This window comes from Egretta garzetta, unplaced genomic scaffold (assembly GCF_000687185.1).
Source record: "Egretta garzetta isolate BGI_Z169 unplaced genomic scaffold, ASM68718v1 scaffold56, whole genome shotgun sequence".
In the NCBI taxonomy this organism is placed as follows: Eukaryota; Metazoa; Chordata; class Aves; order Pelecaniformes; family Ardeidae; genus Egretta; species Egretta garzetta.
The window spans coordinates 9,063,394-9,079,939 of record NW_009260182.1 but is presented as its reverse complement, the minus strand read 5'-3'; the positions used below and the strand labels follow the sequence as shown (position 1 = coordinate 9,079,939).

At 39.4% G+C, this 16,546-nt stretch overlaps 1 protein-coding gene across 1 annotated transcript in view; it reads left to right on the top strand.

Moving 5' to 3' along the window:
• FRMPD2 (FERM and PDZ domain containing 2) overlaps positions 1-12,533 on the top strand; it is a 37,826-nt gene extending 25,293 nt beyond the window's left edge. Inside the window, 13 exon segments of the mRNA XM_035897407.1 lie at positions 795-1,005; positions 2,221-2,316; positions 3,043-3,158; positions 4,272-4,379; positions 4,499-4,615; positions 5,087-5,322; positions 5,903-6,007; positions 7,341-7,434; positions 7,953-8,038; positions 8,229-8,376; positions 9,416-9,630; positions 10,918-11,016; positions 12,165-12,533. Of these exon segments, the coding sequence (XP_035753300.1) occupies positions 795-1,005; positions 2,221-2,316; positions 3,043-3,158; positions 4,272-4,379; positions 4,499-4,615; positions 5,087-5,322; positions 5,903-6,007; positions 7,341-7,434; positions 7,953-8,038; positions 8,229-8,376; positions 9,416-9,630; positions 10,918-11,016; positions 12,165-12,533 (2,000 nt within the window).
• Positions 12,534-16,546: the final 4,013 nt, after the last annotated feature.

The window sequence follows — 16,546 nt, the reverse complement described above, 5'->3', positions numbered from 1 at the left end:
CAAGCAGGGTTCTTGTTTTACTTTCTGATATGTCCCCAGTTGCCTGCTCTTCCTCCCTTCTTCAAATCCCCTCTCCAGTCCACCAGTTTAGAACCTAAATAAATTAACATTGCCTCCTCCAGCACTATCTTGTTTTAGAGAACTAAAATCTTTTGAGAGGACAGATTCGTATATAGCATAGCCCAGATGTCATCAAACAAGTAGAAGGTTTCACACAAAGGTGGAAAATTGGATAGCAAACATTGCCACCAAGATGGTCCCCGACTCAAGTTTACTTGTGCAAATCACTCAGAGCAAACAGCCAGCTTCTTGGCCCCTCTCTGAACGCATGTGTAAGTAGAGGTCCTGTCTTCTCAGATGCATGTATATTGGAGCAGTGGGCCTGTGAAGGATGGGAAACTACCAACCTGGCTGTTTCAGTCTCTGACAGACAGACATTTCTCATACACCTTTACAAAATCTTTACAAAACATACATTACAGAGATATTAAGATTTAAATTATACAGGGCTGTACATTTCATCTGTCTTTGTGGAAAGTGAATTCACAGGATAATTCATAGAACCATAGAACTGAAATATAAGTACTTTCTATAAAAGTAATTGATTGGAAACCCTTTCCACTCACACCAAGGCCTAGATATCCTCAAGAACACCAAAAGATATATATCTGCGATGTCTATTTTTTGTAGGCATGTTCAAAAGGTTAGACAGAAAGCAGCTTTGAGCTAAAAAAGATGGGGTAATATCAGCGGATTTATCTTTCCTTCCTCCTCCCCTCTCCTTTCTTATTCAGAAGAAAGTAAATTTATGGAAATAGACAAATCAAATTCTGCATACGCAGCTCCGCGTGAACACCTTGCCCTGATTCAGAGACTGTCTCGTTCAGAGAATGTGCTCTATGGAGCAAATATGGAAAACCTTTCTGCTGGGATGATGAGCAAATCTTGTGATAACCTCAGTGTGGAAACCAGCAACAGGACTAGAGACAAAAGTAATCTTGGCAGGTAGGTTTGCTTTTTCCTCTAAACATGTGTAAGAGTGCTCAGTCACAGAGTATATCATTGCAAACCCCCACGGTAAACTATGAGGCAGACTTTTTTTTTTTTCCATCTCTGTTGTGGTCACACCAAAAGGCCCTGTCAGGTGTGGGGCTCCATGGTGCCAGCAGTAGGTGCAATCAGGCAGGAAGCTAACAGTTTAACAGATAAGAACTTGAAAAAGAGTGACATTTAAATTTGTACGAGACTCAGGAATGAACCACTTACTGGGTTATGGAGAAGGGTAAACATAAGTGAGAATAAAAGTAAAATCTTTAATGTTTGTGTATCTTCTCTGGAAATGGCAGTATGTGGCAGACTGTACAGTGGAAGCGGGTTTTGAGCAGGTCTTACCTAATTGACTCCTCCATGTCTAAAGGTGCAAATCATAGAGAACAAAGAACTTCTCCCTTTTCATTTGCATTGGTACAGCTACCAGTGTAGGCGGTTACTATAGCTGCACACAGTCTCAAGGCCTTTGATGAATTCTAGTGCCTTTTAGAATACTAGGAGTTAGAATAGAGGCAAGAAGAACATGAACTACTAGGAAAACTTTCAGACGTGTCTTTGTCTAAATGGACAGCAGGGCTAAATGAATCATGCTGAGGCTATGCTGTGTTTTCCTGATGCCTGCACTCAGCTCAGAGAAAAACACAGGGGTAAATCAGTCGTGATGTGAGTGGTCTAATGGCAACTGTTATTTGGAAGCAAATGCTGGCAAGGATGAACTACCTCTTCCCTACAATGAAATGTGGCCCAGAAATCAGAATACTCGTTGAAAGGCTATAAACATGTCCATTCCTAGCTTGGTGCTGACAGATTAATGACAAAGAAGAGTGCTAAATACCATAGTTGATTTGTTATTCTAATACAGCCTTAATTTCCTGCCATGCAGATCCACATCAGGGCTATCCCAGTCAGAAATGCACATCAATCTGAATGGAAAGCAAAGGAGTTACGACTATCTTTCTATCCACTCAGCTCAGAACACAATCAGTGGTGAGTATAATAATCATAAAGGGAGATGGTACCCTTCTGTATTTATTGTTTCTATAGCAGGAGACCAAAATATATTCTACTTACAGATTATAGAATATCCTTTTGCACTTCTAGTCCTAGGAAGTAACCCAGAGTTTAGCAAGACAAGTGGTTTTCTTCCCTTTCACTCCTGCTTTCCATCAGGATCAGTGGTAATGGACTTCATGATAAAATTGTCCTATCAATTCTGCCTAAAGTCTTTAGAGACATAGTTCAGTACGCCCAGGACTCTCGCATGGGGTAATATCCCTATACTCAGAGGTCATAATTTGGTTTGCAGTTGAGTTGAGATCTACAACTCAATAAATAACACATGAGACAACATAGGCTCCAGGTCCTTCCTCTGTTTTTGCATTTGTATGACACTAACTGGAATAGGAAGAACTGGACACCTAATTTTCTAACAGAAGCCATATTGCATGCACATAGCAAGCTGATCTATGGAATATGAAGCTATGATTATTTGGTTAGTCCATTTTAAAATTAGAACTGTACTTTAAACACACTGTGGTAATTGCTTTTGTAGTGTTAACACTACAAGTCGTCACCACAATCAGTGCTGAGTGGATTGCACCTACAGAGCCAAAAGGGCCAACGGGGCCAAAGGCTAGAATTCCGAAGGAACCTATAGGAGATTTTGCACCCAAACCTCCTCAGTGTTCAATGGGAACTACATGCCTGACTCTTTAGATGTCCTAATCTTAATAAAAATGTTGCAGATAAATGTGTACTCTCCCAGAAATGAACATTATAGGAAGAGCTATAGTACACAGCTACTGTACATACAGTTTTCTACAGAATGCAATTTTCCAAACACTGTTTTGAGTTTCGTTCCTGCATTATATTGATTCAGAAGTAATGGTAATGTTGAGGAAAAGGGTAAAATATATTTTTAATTTTTGAAGCCCCAGTTTTGCATACTATATGAATCTACTGTCTCCCTGCATTAATCTGCATTTATTCTAGCTGTTTTGTTTCTGCAGCACCTGGATCACCAGCCATCCAAAAGGAAGTTTTGCTAAGTGGTCTAGAAAGAGAAATAATTTGTGTCAGCCTAAAACGTGACCTTAAGAACGGATTTGGTAAGTAAGGAACAGAAATGTTTTTGTTACTGGGACTGTCAGATCCTGGTGCTAACACTGATACTTGCTGATTCAAGCTGAGCAAGACTGCAAGCTTCTTCACCTCATTTATTCTTCTTATGGAATAAGACTACCAATCTTTGTTGAAGGACTTAGAATTTCCAAGCGCAAAAAGGACTAAGTGCATAAATCAAGACCACAGTTTTTTTCAGAGGATTAACTAAGGCCACAGAAGTCCAGGGGCCAAGTGTTAACAGTAGAATGAAAGGAACAAGGGTTTAGTTTTGTCACTGAAATATGTGCACCGTGCTTTTATTTATCTTAGACCTTACACAGGGGGAGATAGTGTTCCGCAAACCTTTCAGGTATTGCCTGTGGGGGGTGTAAAATACATACACAACCTCAACACGAATGTTTCCTGACTTTTGGATTTTTATTCGGATACCATTTCTGTTATATAATACACTCTCACACTGCATCCTGTTCTTGTGGATGAGTTCAGAGGTCCATCAGGTTTCACAGCTGATACAATTAAACATCAAATTTCTAAATGGTGCAGGTCTGTGTGGAATATCCTCATCCCAAACCCAACTATTCTACCAGTGAGAAGAATAAATTCTGCAATAGGCAGAATATTCTGAACTAGGATAGTGAAATTGAACTATTTGACAATAGATTTCATTTTCTTAGCTATCTCTTACATATCCATTAGAAGTTTACATGGCCCACCTCCAGGGCCCTAGACTGCATGATGTAGAACAACATTCAAATTTATCTAATGAGCTTTTAAACTATTTTCCTCCTGCAGGTGTTAAATACTAAGGTCCACATAGTTTATGACTCTTGTAAGAAAGTAGTTGGAATCTTTAAAAGCTCAAAGCCAGGAAAGTATTCTTACTGAGAAATTATATTTTAATAGCCACCGAAGTCAACAGCATAGTTTAATTATAACCTGAGTTTAAAGCTCTCCCAAGACCTTGATGCCATGTAAATCACAGCTCCCCATTCTCCATACCATGTATAACATTTATGCCATTGGAGTGAGAGCCTTTTGTGCTCCTAAGGTTCATGTTTTCTAATACTGCCAGTGTCTCTGCTATCTCATTTTTGCAGGTTTTGTAATTATTGGAGGAGAAAACGTAGGAAAATTAGACCTCGGTATCTTTATCGCTTCAATTATCCCTGGGGGACCTGCAGACAGAGCTGGAAATATCAAACCAGGTCATTGTCCTTAGTTTTTAATTAGAATTAAAATACTTTCATCGTTTAAAGTTAGCTATTCTCAATTTATTTCCTTATTTAGATGTGCTTTTTCTTGTTTTTATCCTTTTTTTTTTAAGGAGGACGACTCATCTCGGTCAATAATATTAGTCTTGAGGGCGTTTCATTTAATACTGCAGTTAAAATCATACAGAATTCTCCCGATGAAGTGGAGCTCATCATCTCTCAACCCAAAGGTATAAAGGCAAATGCCTTTGCTGGCTATGGAATGCTGATAGGTAACTCAAGACACTGGTATTTACTAGGCACTGGGATGTAGTAGTTCTTCCTTGCTGCTCAGTGCCTGTTACAATTACCATAGGCTAGCAGTAAAAATAGTCAACTTCTAGTAGGTATCATGTGATCTCTGTTCTACAGTCAGTGTGACAAAATCTATTATGGGCTGCATTGCTGAATACCAAGGGAATTTTGGCATTTCTTCCTCTGGTAGTCATAGTCCTCTGCAATGATGAAGCGAACACATTTCTCCACACTTAGAATAGCAGTGCTCCACTTCACAATGACTGACTGATTTTATAGATCTGATTTCACAACCAGTTGATGTAGGAAGTTACTTTGTCCTCCTGTGCTGAGGGATAATAATATTTGCCTTCAAGTTTACTTACTGTTTGCATTCAGTGATGTTTTATTTTGGTATGGCTTTACAGACATGTATGAAGAAGGATTAAATGAAGAAAAGAATCTATCAAGAGGCAACAGCACTAGTGGATCTGAGATCTCTTGTGTAGACAGTGGGAGAAAAAAGATTCGGGATTGTCATACAGCTCTCCCCAAAGGACAGGACATAAATATAGATGACCTTGAGAAGGCTCTTTCCTGGAGTTTAGCACCAAAATTGGGCCCTAGGATTCCAGTTCCTTCAGCTGATAGCCTGGATGTGGAGGTAACTGAGATTTTGACGTTATTCAATAATATTATCCCCGGCATATGTCTTAACATGTCTGCTACATTAAGAATGGAAAGTAACAGAGAAATTAAAAAAAAAATGAGGAAAGGAGAAAGAAAACCTTGGAAGATATTGCTTGTTAAATTACATTGGAAATGTCAAAATGGTAGACATGTCTGGGATATGTGAAACAATGGGAAAACGTTCCACAAAATGTTATTAAAAATGTTCCTCCCTTTTCCAGTGGAGGTACAAAATTTTGATTATTTTCTTGCAATCTCCTAAGTTTTCAACCAGACATAGAACAGCAACATTTTTTGTCTAATTTCCTTCCATTAGACAGGCCTTCTATCTATGTTCAGTTTACACACATTTAGACAGATTATATTTTGAGTAACATTAGTGTAAACCTAAAATAATGTCAGGATTATAAATGGTACCGCTCCAGGCTTACAGTGACAGCAGGATCAAACCCTTTATATCTTCTGGAAACTCTCTCCCTTTTTTTTTTTCTTCCTTTTCCCCCCTTTTTCATTGAGAAGCTGTAGTCTCATTAGTGTTTATATTTTTGAGACAGGAAGATGATTCTTTGCACTTACCATCTCCATCTGAAACCATCTCAAAGGAAATCTATACTGTGGAGCTTGTTAAAGAAGATGGGACTTTTGGAATCAGCGTGACTGCAAGTGTTACTGTTAATCTTTCAGTGTGTCTGTCAAACTGTTAGACGACCGAGAAACAGATAGAGAAATGTATTTGTCTGGAACAAAGATAGAAAATAGGCTGATAACAAAAACCGTTAGCATGTCATGTTTCAAACCTAAGTGTCTGAGTGATTGACAGAGAAAGTATAAACTACTGGCTCTATTCTTGCCCATAGAATCTGTGAAAGAAATGTGCCACTATAAAGCATGTGGCAGTTGAAGCCCTTTTCATCCTTACTCAGGTTGAGAACAAGACCTACCACTGAAAGTGAATTTGGTCAGGGAGGGATATAGCTAGAGCCTCTAGAAAATGCTGTGATGCAAAGAATTCCCCAAGTCATGACTGGTTTTGCTGCTCCCTGGAGCTCCTGGAACTCAAAGGCTGTGTCTGTACAAGCAGATTCCACGGGACCATGGCATGGGCTCAGGCAGTGGCCCGCAGGCACTGTTTAATTGCTGACAGCCCCTGATACAGCTTTGGCCTGTGCTTCAACACGCAGTATAAGAGAAGCCATCCCATGCTGGGGGGCTGAAAGTTTAGCTGTATGGACTCAAGATAGACCATGCTTCTTACTCTGAAGGCCAGAGAAAGGGCCCTAGCCAATTTTATTGCCTATATGAGGAATTACAGTTCTCCATATATTTAGAGGACCAGAGAAGACAGCAGTAAAAACTATCTATCTGCAACATTTGAATAATAATTCCTTGTCCTGGCTATCAAAGTTGAATTTACCCCTCCAGGCCGAGATGTCTTTACAGTCCTTGCTGAAATGGAGTGGGAAGCAACAGCCATTTCATTGCCTGAAGAAGAAATCAAGGGCTGCTTTTTCATCTCAATTTGGCCAAGGGATGTAGATGGACAGAACATGATTCTTAGGTTAATCTGGAATTCCTCTGAGCCTTAGGCTCTCAAGTTCAGGTCCATGTTTTATATATTGTCTGAAAGGTTAATAATTGCTGAATGGATATTGCACAGTTTGGAAGCTGGGCTAGAGACTGACTGAAAGATGTAACCCCATCTTTATGTTAGCATAGGGAAAAAATTATGAACATTTAGTAAATGTTTTTATATAGCCACATAGAAATGCATTGCATTTTCCTGAGAAAATAAGACAAGATTACTGCCTAGAGAAGTATATTACAACTGGATGGCACTTTGGAGTAACAACCTCTTTCCTTTTTTTCCCTATTTTTTAAAAAATGTAATCCCTGAAGCAGTTGCTTTGCAATGCATGTGTAAATTGCTTAGATTTTTATCACAGGAAAAACATGTGAAGACTCTACTCTAATCTGTGGGCATCTGTTTTGCAGGGTGGAATTAACACTAGCGTGCGTCACGGTGGGATATACGTGAAGTCAATTATTCCCAGGGGACCAGCAGATAAGGATGGCCAAATAAAGATAGGTAACACATCTGGCAATAAAACCCTGGGCTGCAGAACTCAATGTTAGTGTGGAATGCTTGCCTCAGGGACAATGAAACACATCTGGGATTGGAAGTCATACAACTGTGAAATTCAATACGCAGTCCATCATTCCTCAGCTTGTCCCCATACTATGTGTAGATATCCCACTGAAAAAACAGGAGCCTCATACTGACATTGTACAGTTACTACCTGTAGTAGGCTATCATCAGGCCTGTGACTCTGAAATCTACCTTCAGTGTTGCTGTGATAACCAGATACTGTCACTGCATTTACTTACAGAATACCCTGGTATGTTTTAAGTGGTAGTTATAGAACACTGTGCAGCAAACATTATTGCTTTCATACAAAGTAACAAAATTTGACCCATATAAGCATGTGTGTGTTAAGATCAATTGCACCATGCGTAGCCTCAAGGTTTACGCCCATTGATCCTGAACATCAAAGCAACCTTACCGTTTTTTTTGTTTGTTTGGTTTTTTGTTTTCTTTTGCTTCAGGTGATCGCCTGCTGGAAGTAGATGGCATCAGCCTCTGCGGCATCACCCACAAACAGGCTGTGGAACACCTCAAGAACTCTGGCCAGGTTTGTGCAACAGCAGAGCTCAATAAGATACCAAGTAGAATAAACTGCACTTAGTATGAAGCACAGCAGCAAAGCTGGGCCAAAAGAAACTTCCCCACCCCATCCAACCCCATTCTCCAAAAAAGAAAAGTAAAAAGACTTAAGGCTCACTGTGTACTGTGTAACTGGAACCTGTTCATTGTCATTTTAGATTGCCAAGCTGGTTCTAGAAAGAGGAAACTACCAGCTGGCAGAGCCATGCCTGACTGCCAATGACGGAAAACAGGACCAATGTGCAGTTGTTTCTGTGGCAACATCCATCACAGATGGTACCAAGGACTACTGCTTTTGGACAGATGGTGAGAGATAAAAAAGGAACTCAGGGTGACTTCTTACAACATGCAAGAAAGGAATGAATGAAAATAATTCTATGAAGTTTCTGTGGCTGGGAAGGAAAACTGCATACTGAATAGAAATATAATGTGCAGTATAAATGGCATTATCAAAAACCAATTCTGAACAAAATATTTCTGATGTAGCGTTACAGTTGCTAGATATAGCTGAATTTATCCTAGGCATAAATACTCTATCTCTCAGCCTTCATGAGAAGGGGCTGGCAGGGGATGTCCCTCTCTGTACTCCACAGCACTCTCAGGCAGGAAGCAGCCTCTTGCCCAAAGAGAGCACCCCAGCACAATTGCTGATGCTGTGCCAGTGATGGAGCTAGGGTGAGCTGCTGCCCCAGAGCCAGGACCAGAGACTGCTGTAACTTCGTTTCTTAAAAGCAGAAGATTCAGAGATCACAATTCCACTGAATTCAGTCAGTAAATAAATGCTGTATCTTTTACTGTAAGGCTGTCTGATAAGCGCTGTCTGAACCATATTTTCCCATGGGGCAGTTACTCCTCTACATTGTCCCTAGCAGAATGGGGTTCAGCTGCAAGTATGGTATTTGGGAAAGGGCTGGTCTCTTGTTCTTGTCTGGAAAGAGCAGTAGCTCTGATTCTAGCTTATGCTGGTTAGTGCAGGACCCAAACTAACATCAGGCAGCTACAGAATAGTAAGATCTACCCAACCCTTACAGAATAATGTCAGAAAAGGATAGCATTTGAAATTTTTATGTTGGTACAACAGGCTTCTTCCTTTATGGGCTTGTACCAGCATAAAGTCTGTGAAGACACGGTGGAACAGAACCCAGTTCTCCCCATTCAGCCTGTGCAATTTCAAGGGCTTACCTAAGTTAAAGGAACACCAAACCTGTCTTTTGCCATTAGTATCAGTAGATCAACCTCTGCAGAACACAAGGAAAAGGTCTGCTGAGGGTATAATTTACATTAGCTCCTTAGGGGATACATATGCCACAGCTCCCACTCTTCTTCCAATCCCTGCTTTGAACAGATAATACATTTGAAGTCAAATTGACAAAGAATTCTGGAGGCCTCGGCTTTAGCGTTCTGCAAATGGAAGGAGATGCTTGCGAACACCTTGGAGGAGCTATTGTCAGGATCAAAAGACTGTTTCCAGGGCAGCCAGCTGAAGAGAATGGAGAAATTGAAGTTGGAGACATCATTTTAGCTGTGAATGGGAAATCTGTTCAAGGACTCCTGTATCAGGTACCAGGCAGTACTATCACTGGACCTCCTGGTGGGTAACACATTAATAAAGACAATGGGATGAAACTGCATTTCAGCTTAATTATCACCAGAGGGGGTCAGAATTTGCATATAATTAATCTGATTTCTATTTAGGATTCTTCTCTAGAATTCTTATGGACAATTTCCTTCCTAACAGAATTCTTACAGAGAATGTCTTCCACTATTTAATCTATAACTTTCTACTACAGATGCATGAAGTCTACTGTTAGATGCACACCAGTTGTTAGTTGGAATCTTTGTTGCTGTTATGCATAATTAGAACGTTTTTTCCCTGTGGTCATTTGTGCTTTGTAATGTCATGCTAAATACCATGCCCAGATTCAAATCTCTACCAGGTCAGGTAAATCCAGTGTAAGTTTTTTACCTGGAATGAGAAATTCTATACTCACATGAAGAAATTAAATGGTAAAAAAAGAACCACATGTGGATTTATTTTTTTTCATTGTAATCTTTTCACCTTATGGAAATCCCTGAGTTTTGTATATGAATATGCATTGAGTAGATAGGCTTGGTAACAAACAGAAATGATGAAATTATGCAATTTTCCCACTGACAGGTCATTCATAACATTAAATAGCTAGGGCAAAAGACAAGGTGCTGTAAGCCTTAAACACCTGGGGGTGCGGTAATTGTACTTAATTTGGTTTTTTTCTGACCTGGACCCTGTCCTTTTCCACCACCGTCTTGCTCTCTGACATACAGCCTTTTTACTCAGTTTGTGCAGAGGGGGAGACAGGGTGTTTTGGCCTACAGCATTTTTTTTTTTTTTCCTCTAGATTAAGTATTTAAACTCCCACTATAGCTGAAAGCTGAATGCCGCTGAATAGATGTTATGTCAAGGAGGGACTTTAAGAAAGTCTACCATTGGTTATGTCAGTATAGCAGTCTGTGGAGCTATGCTGATATAATTGACTGAAGATGTGTCCCTGCCACATGCAGTTTGAATGCATTTGTCTGAAAATCCCGTTTTCTTCAAGAAATGAAAAAGAATTAATTTAAACCCATGTGACTATTGGTGCAACAAGAGTTTGTAAACAGAACTAACTTTACTTTAGATACACATTCACATAAAAGCTATGGTCCATTTATATGACAATCATACAGCAGTAAATTTTGGCCTCCAGACACTGCTGAGAGGCACAAATGCTAGGAATTCGTCATTCACATTAAAAAATGTCTCCATCCCAGTTGGTAAAATGATGTGTACTATAGACTGTGTTCCATAAGATCCTTCTTCCTGCTTAGGATGTCCTGCACTTGTTGCGAGGAGCTCCTCCAGAAGTCACACTACTACTTTGCAGACCACCAAAAGGTGTTCTTCCAGAAATAGAGCAGAGTGCCCTGGTAAGGAAAAGCTTCTGTCAATAAACTTGCTTCTGTAAACCTGGAAAAACACTGCTACATTTTCTATCCGGTCTTGAACAAGGAAACCTTCCTTTTTCTCCAAGGCCCTCTATTCCATTTCTCTCTCTTCCCAGCTTCACCTCAACCTCTAGAGTTCAGCTGATTCTTCCTTAAAAACCAAAATAATACAAATCTGAGATGTGCACCATGTTTTGAATTGCAGTACTGTCATTGGAGTGAAACAGCACATACCCAAGTAGATCTTCTAGTGATGCTTCTAAAAATGCTCTACTAGATCCTCAGGCAGAAACTGCAGATATTCTCAGCTGCAGCTATTATAACTCATGGGCTTGAGGTAGCTGTATTACTCCCCAAACCAAGAGAAAAATGAAGAACTTTTCTATCCAGGCTACCTCTTATTAACTATAATAAATGAAATAGTGGTTTCAACTGGTTATTCAGCTTCTTATTAATAGTTAGCAAAATCTGCGGGGGCGGGGGAAACAAACAGTAGAGACTGCAGAGACTAAAATGGTGCTGTTAGGTGTGCTAGCATTGTAATTCCTGCTTCTTGAACACAACTCATGGACACATACAGAAGTACTGTTATAATGAACATGCACCTGCATTATTTTTGCTCCATGCAGAATGGCCCACTCACGGCTCCTGTCCCACCACGCTTTATAAGTGCTGTCCTTGGGCAGACAGAAATGACTGTCAGGACCATCTCCAGATAACAAACCGGGTCCTGTTGCTCTCCTGCAATGTGCACTTGGCTGATTTCTGTGGTCAATCACACAGGAGCCAAATCTGGAAGCCACTTCTACACAATGAAGAGAATATAGACATGAAGTTGAGGCATGATATGAAAAGAATAAAAAGGGGCCACCTCTAGCAAATAATTCATTGGGAAAAGTGAACTTATGTAGTAGTTCCCTGGCTGGAACTCCTGAAGAATGTGGAAGATGAGCGTAAAGACAAAAGACTTATTTAGTGACAGAGTACCTCCCTGTATTTTTGCCTTCCCTTTCCGCTACCATTTGATATTGTCACATTCATATGCTTATTGATATTGCCTCTTCAAATTTAAAGGAAAGAAAATGGGAGATAAAAGAGGAGTTAAACTAACCTTTCTGTTATTTTGATAGACTCCAGCACCATCTCCAGTTAAGGAGTTTGTGGCAGAAATGCCAGGCGGTACAGAGGTAGGAAATAATATAGATCAGTCTACCAGTGATGGAGGCAGCACCTCTCCAGACCTTGAAGACTGCCTGGATTCTCCACTGGCAGCAGATTTCAGTGAGCCTCCTGAAGAGGACAGCTCAACTTATGAAGAGCAGGAATCTGAGTTTCAAGAGAAGCCCATACAGAAACTTATGACTCCCAGGGAAAGTTTCTATCAGCGTCTTTGGAGGTTTCATCAGGAAGCTGCCAATTCTGAAGCCTTCCACTCCCTAGAGGAAGAAGTGAAGCAGAACTGCTACTCACCATGTGAATTTGGATGGGCCAAAAGGTAAGGAATATCGAAATCTGCTCTGCAGCCTTTCCTTCAGCTCTTAGAATTTTGAAAGTGAATTGCTTAGGTTTAAGAACAGGGCTAACTCCTAATCACTGCTGATTACTGAAGATTTTTTTTAACCATCTTATTCTGACTATCCTAATCTGCTGTCTCTGTTTACTCTCATCTTATTAGAATTTTACATAAGTCTGCTTTGCAAGAGAGTTGTACAAGTGCTGCACTGATGTAATCATTTATGGCGTTCAGCTGAAGCTGGCTGCAGTTTGAAATATGTGGAAATTGGCAACTCTTGTTGACTTAAACAGGAGTGGAAGACTTTCTTATTTAATATATGATCTTTTAATTTCAGCTTTTTCAGAGTTGACTTAAATAGGCACCAAAAATTTCTTTCTTATTTTATGATCTTTTAATTTCAAATTTTTTCAGAGAAAATAAAAAAACCTCAGAAGACAAAGTGTGAACATGGAGGGGAAAAAAAAGAAAAAGTTATTTTCCAGTCTTCAGAAGCCAATAGAAGCTTTTGGATATCTTTGGGATATACCAGACACTGGCACACAGAGGATGATCCATTCCATTTTAAACATCTTTCCCAGTGCAAAAGAATATAAATTATCAGAACAGAAAGGACTGGTGGAAAGGCAAGTTAAAGGTCTTCTAGAGACCTTTAACTTACAACTTTAGTAATTTTATCTAGAAACTAACTTCTATTTTTCCACACAGTCACTTCAAATCCTTTTGTTGCTCTTGCCATTCATCAAGCACAGAACCAGACAGTCATAGGCTCCAGGCTCTGGGGGTCACAGCACTAGCTGACTGCAAGTCAAGTGGGACCATAACAGCAATTCATAATTTTAGCTCCTCTGTCTCAAGATGAGAGGCTTCACTCACATTCATGAGTGAAGCTCCTGCTTACATACAAGCTTACCTACTGCCGAGAATAAAAGCAGCAGAAATATGTCTGTAGCAAACGTATTTGCCAAGAGATACAGTTTCAGCAAAACTAAGCTTCTTGTGGGAAAATACCAATTCCAAGGAAAGTTTTGGATTCTTCCCAAGAAGGAAGTTCTGAAATAAATGTTTTTGTTTGGTACATTCTTAGTATCATTTAGTTTCAACTTTTGCATTTTCAAAAGGTAGTCAGAGCAGTTTAAGACTGCATACATTTTAAACAATATTTTAAATGTAATCTCAGTTTAAATGATACTTCCAGCTAAAAACATATAAAAAAATCCAGAGGTACATAGTCATTAATGAAGGAATTCCTTCTGATTAATGAAGAAATTTCTTTCCTTCAGATTGCTCACAACTTTTCATACAAATGTAGAAATCTGATATGGATTTTAAAAGTTCCCTGCTCAGGGTTTCACACGGAAAGTTCCTTTCACTCTCTTCTCATTGCCACCAGTAAGAATCTTTGAAAAAGCTGCTTTCAAAACCTTTAACCCATAGTTTTCCCTTGTGAAGTCCATGTGTAGGAGTCACAAGACTCCAAAAGAAAGTAATTCGAACACATCAGTGGAGCTTGTATATGGGCCTGCAGGACCAAGACTTATGTTATTTCCCATGGTGATGTAGAAATGGGCTAGAAGCTGTGCTGTGATTAAGCCACTGCTAGCTCATTGCCCTGAGCTTGTGTAGCTCTGCAAACACCTTTCATACTGTTTGAAGGTCAGTCAGGACTCCACTAGCACATGACAGCTTCTATGACACCCACATTGACCAACATCAATTGAACTTAATCTTTTCTTTCCTGTCTCCAAAAGAAAGGAGCAGGCTGCATTTGTTGTTATCCCTAAACATTTCTTTTAATTACCTCAGTCTTCTTCCACAGTATTGTAAGCATCTGTTGTCCAGCTATTAAAGCAGTCAGCTTCACTCTCAGCTTTGCTGTGTTATTGGAGGTGGCCAACTTCTCGTTTCCTCCCTGCACAGATACAAGCTAACAGACTAAGATTCCTTCCCTCACTGAGGGCATACAGCATGAGCCTATAGGTTTTTTTTATTTTCATCAGTGTTCCAAAAATACCATTGAAGGCTACTAGCATATCCAGCCAAAATGTCTGTTTTGCTACTTTGCTTTATATTTTCCTTCTGACTATAGACGACTTTTGAAACAAGAGCTTAACACTGGGGATCTATGATTTCACACAAGACACACAATTTGTCTTCCTTTGAGTTGTATGTGGTTGCTCGGGAGATGGCAGGCACAATTTAGTTCTATGAGAGAGCAAAAGATCCTAGGCTACTGTTGTATATGAAAAGACATGGCATTTTTGCTATGTGAAGCATTAATAAAAAGGCTTAAAATTACATAGCTTTTAAGATGAATGAGGTTTAGCAATATTTCAATAAAGATTGATATGAAGAAAACACACATTTTTTAAAAAAAGTATTTCAAGCATTTCTATTAGCTTTGATGGTAAATGTAATGGGAGACAATGCTATAGTAGTCTATTAGAGCTCATTAACAACAACACTCAAAACGATATTAAAGACAGCACATATGACTACAGTCTGGGCTTGAACATTAAAAGAGCTGAATACTGTATCCAATAGAGTGGAATAAAATCAATAATAATTTTAAATCAAGTAATTGAACAAATTCATTGTTTTCTGTAGGACAACTCTTACGCTTCAAGGCAAGCATAAGAATAAAAGTAGGCTTACAAAATGAAGTCAGGACTTGTATTATTTTTGTAGAGACGGGAATAATTTTCGATTTCATGTTTCTGGTTTGTGCCCCAGTTACCAAGGAAAGATGTGTAGAACCCAGGATTGTGGCTGGTGTTTCTTTTTCAAGAGAAATGGAAATATGAAAATTTTAGTAATATTATAATGTGCCTCCCACTTACCAGATAAGTTAATTAAGTTGTTTATGGCAGATGAAATAATTAATGATCTAGGAATTGTTCAATTATTCTTTTCAAGAAGCAACCAAAGTACTAATTAATGGCTTAAAAAAAAAAAAAAAAGGAGTGCAAGATTTTACAAAGGCAGTTTCCAAATTCTGAAAGCGTTTTAATCTCTTAGCTAGCTTTGCAAAATATTGATAACTTATTTATTTTTATAGTAACACTGAAGGACCCAGGCAGCAATTGAACACCATAACTAGTACTTCCGTTAAAATTAAAATAAGGTCTTGTATAAGCAGTAGACTTTCAGTGGCCATCTAATAAAGCATATGGAGGAAAACCCCAGCACTGCAATCTTTTTATTTTCCAGCCACATATTTAATAAGAATGATGATGACCTATCGAACACAAAATGTATGCCTGAAACTCTCTCTCTAACCCCTATTGATGAAGAGTATCTCACTATCAGCTCAGCGTCTGTGACCTCACTTTCACGGGGAGGAAGCTCTGAGACACTCTCCACAACCATGGTGACCCCACAGCCACGTGCTTGTGGTCCTTTCTCATCATCCCTGCCTGCTAGAGAGACACATGACAGTGACAATGAATGGGAAGACTTGGAGGAACTAGAGGAAGAGAAGGAAGAAAAGGAAGACGGCACTAGGGTATGTGATAGGCTCCAGATTATTAACAGGTAGAATATGACAAGGGAAAAGAAACAACTTCAAGAATGCAACTTTCTTGAACATTAATTTTACCTCATTATCTATGCTGTTTCTGCATGGCTTTTTTTACTTTCCTGAATGTCCACAATCTTCAAGTAAAGCAGACCTTCCTCTATGCCCAGGTCTCCAGAATTCTTTACCATTTGCCTTAAGGTCATCTCCTTGCTCTTGCCATCTTACTATTTCTTCAGCTTTCCAGCATTCTGCAGTATTATTCCCAGTGTATAAAGGCCTAAAAGCCCTCTAGTAGCCTCTAAAATTAATTGGAGTCAGCTACTTGGGTTTTTTCTGTCATTTTTTTAAACCCATGTGGAAAATCACTTTGTTACAGTGATACTACTGTAATGTCCTGATAAGAAAGTATGATCCTTGCACTAATTACTATTCAAAATGTAGGGCTCAGTCCTGCCAAACGCTGAACATCTTGCATTCCT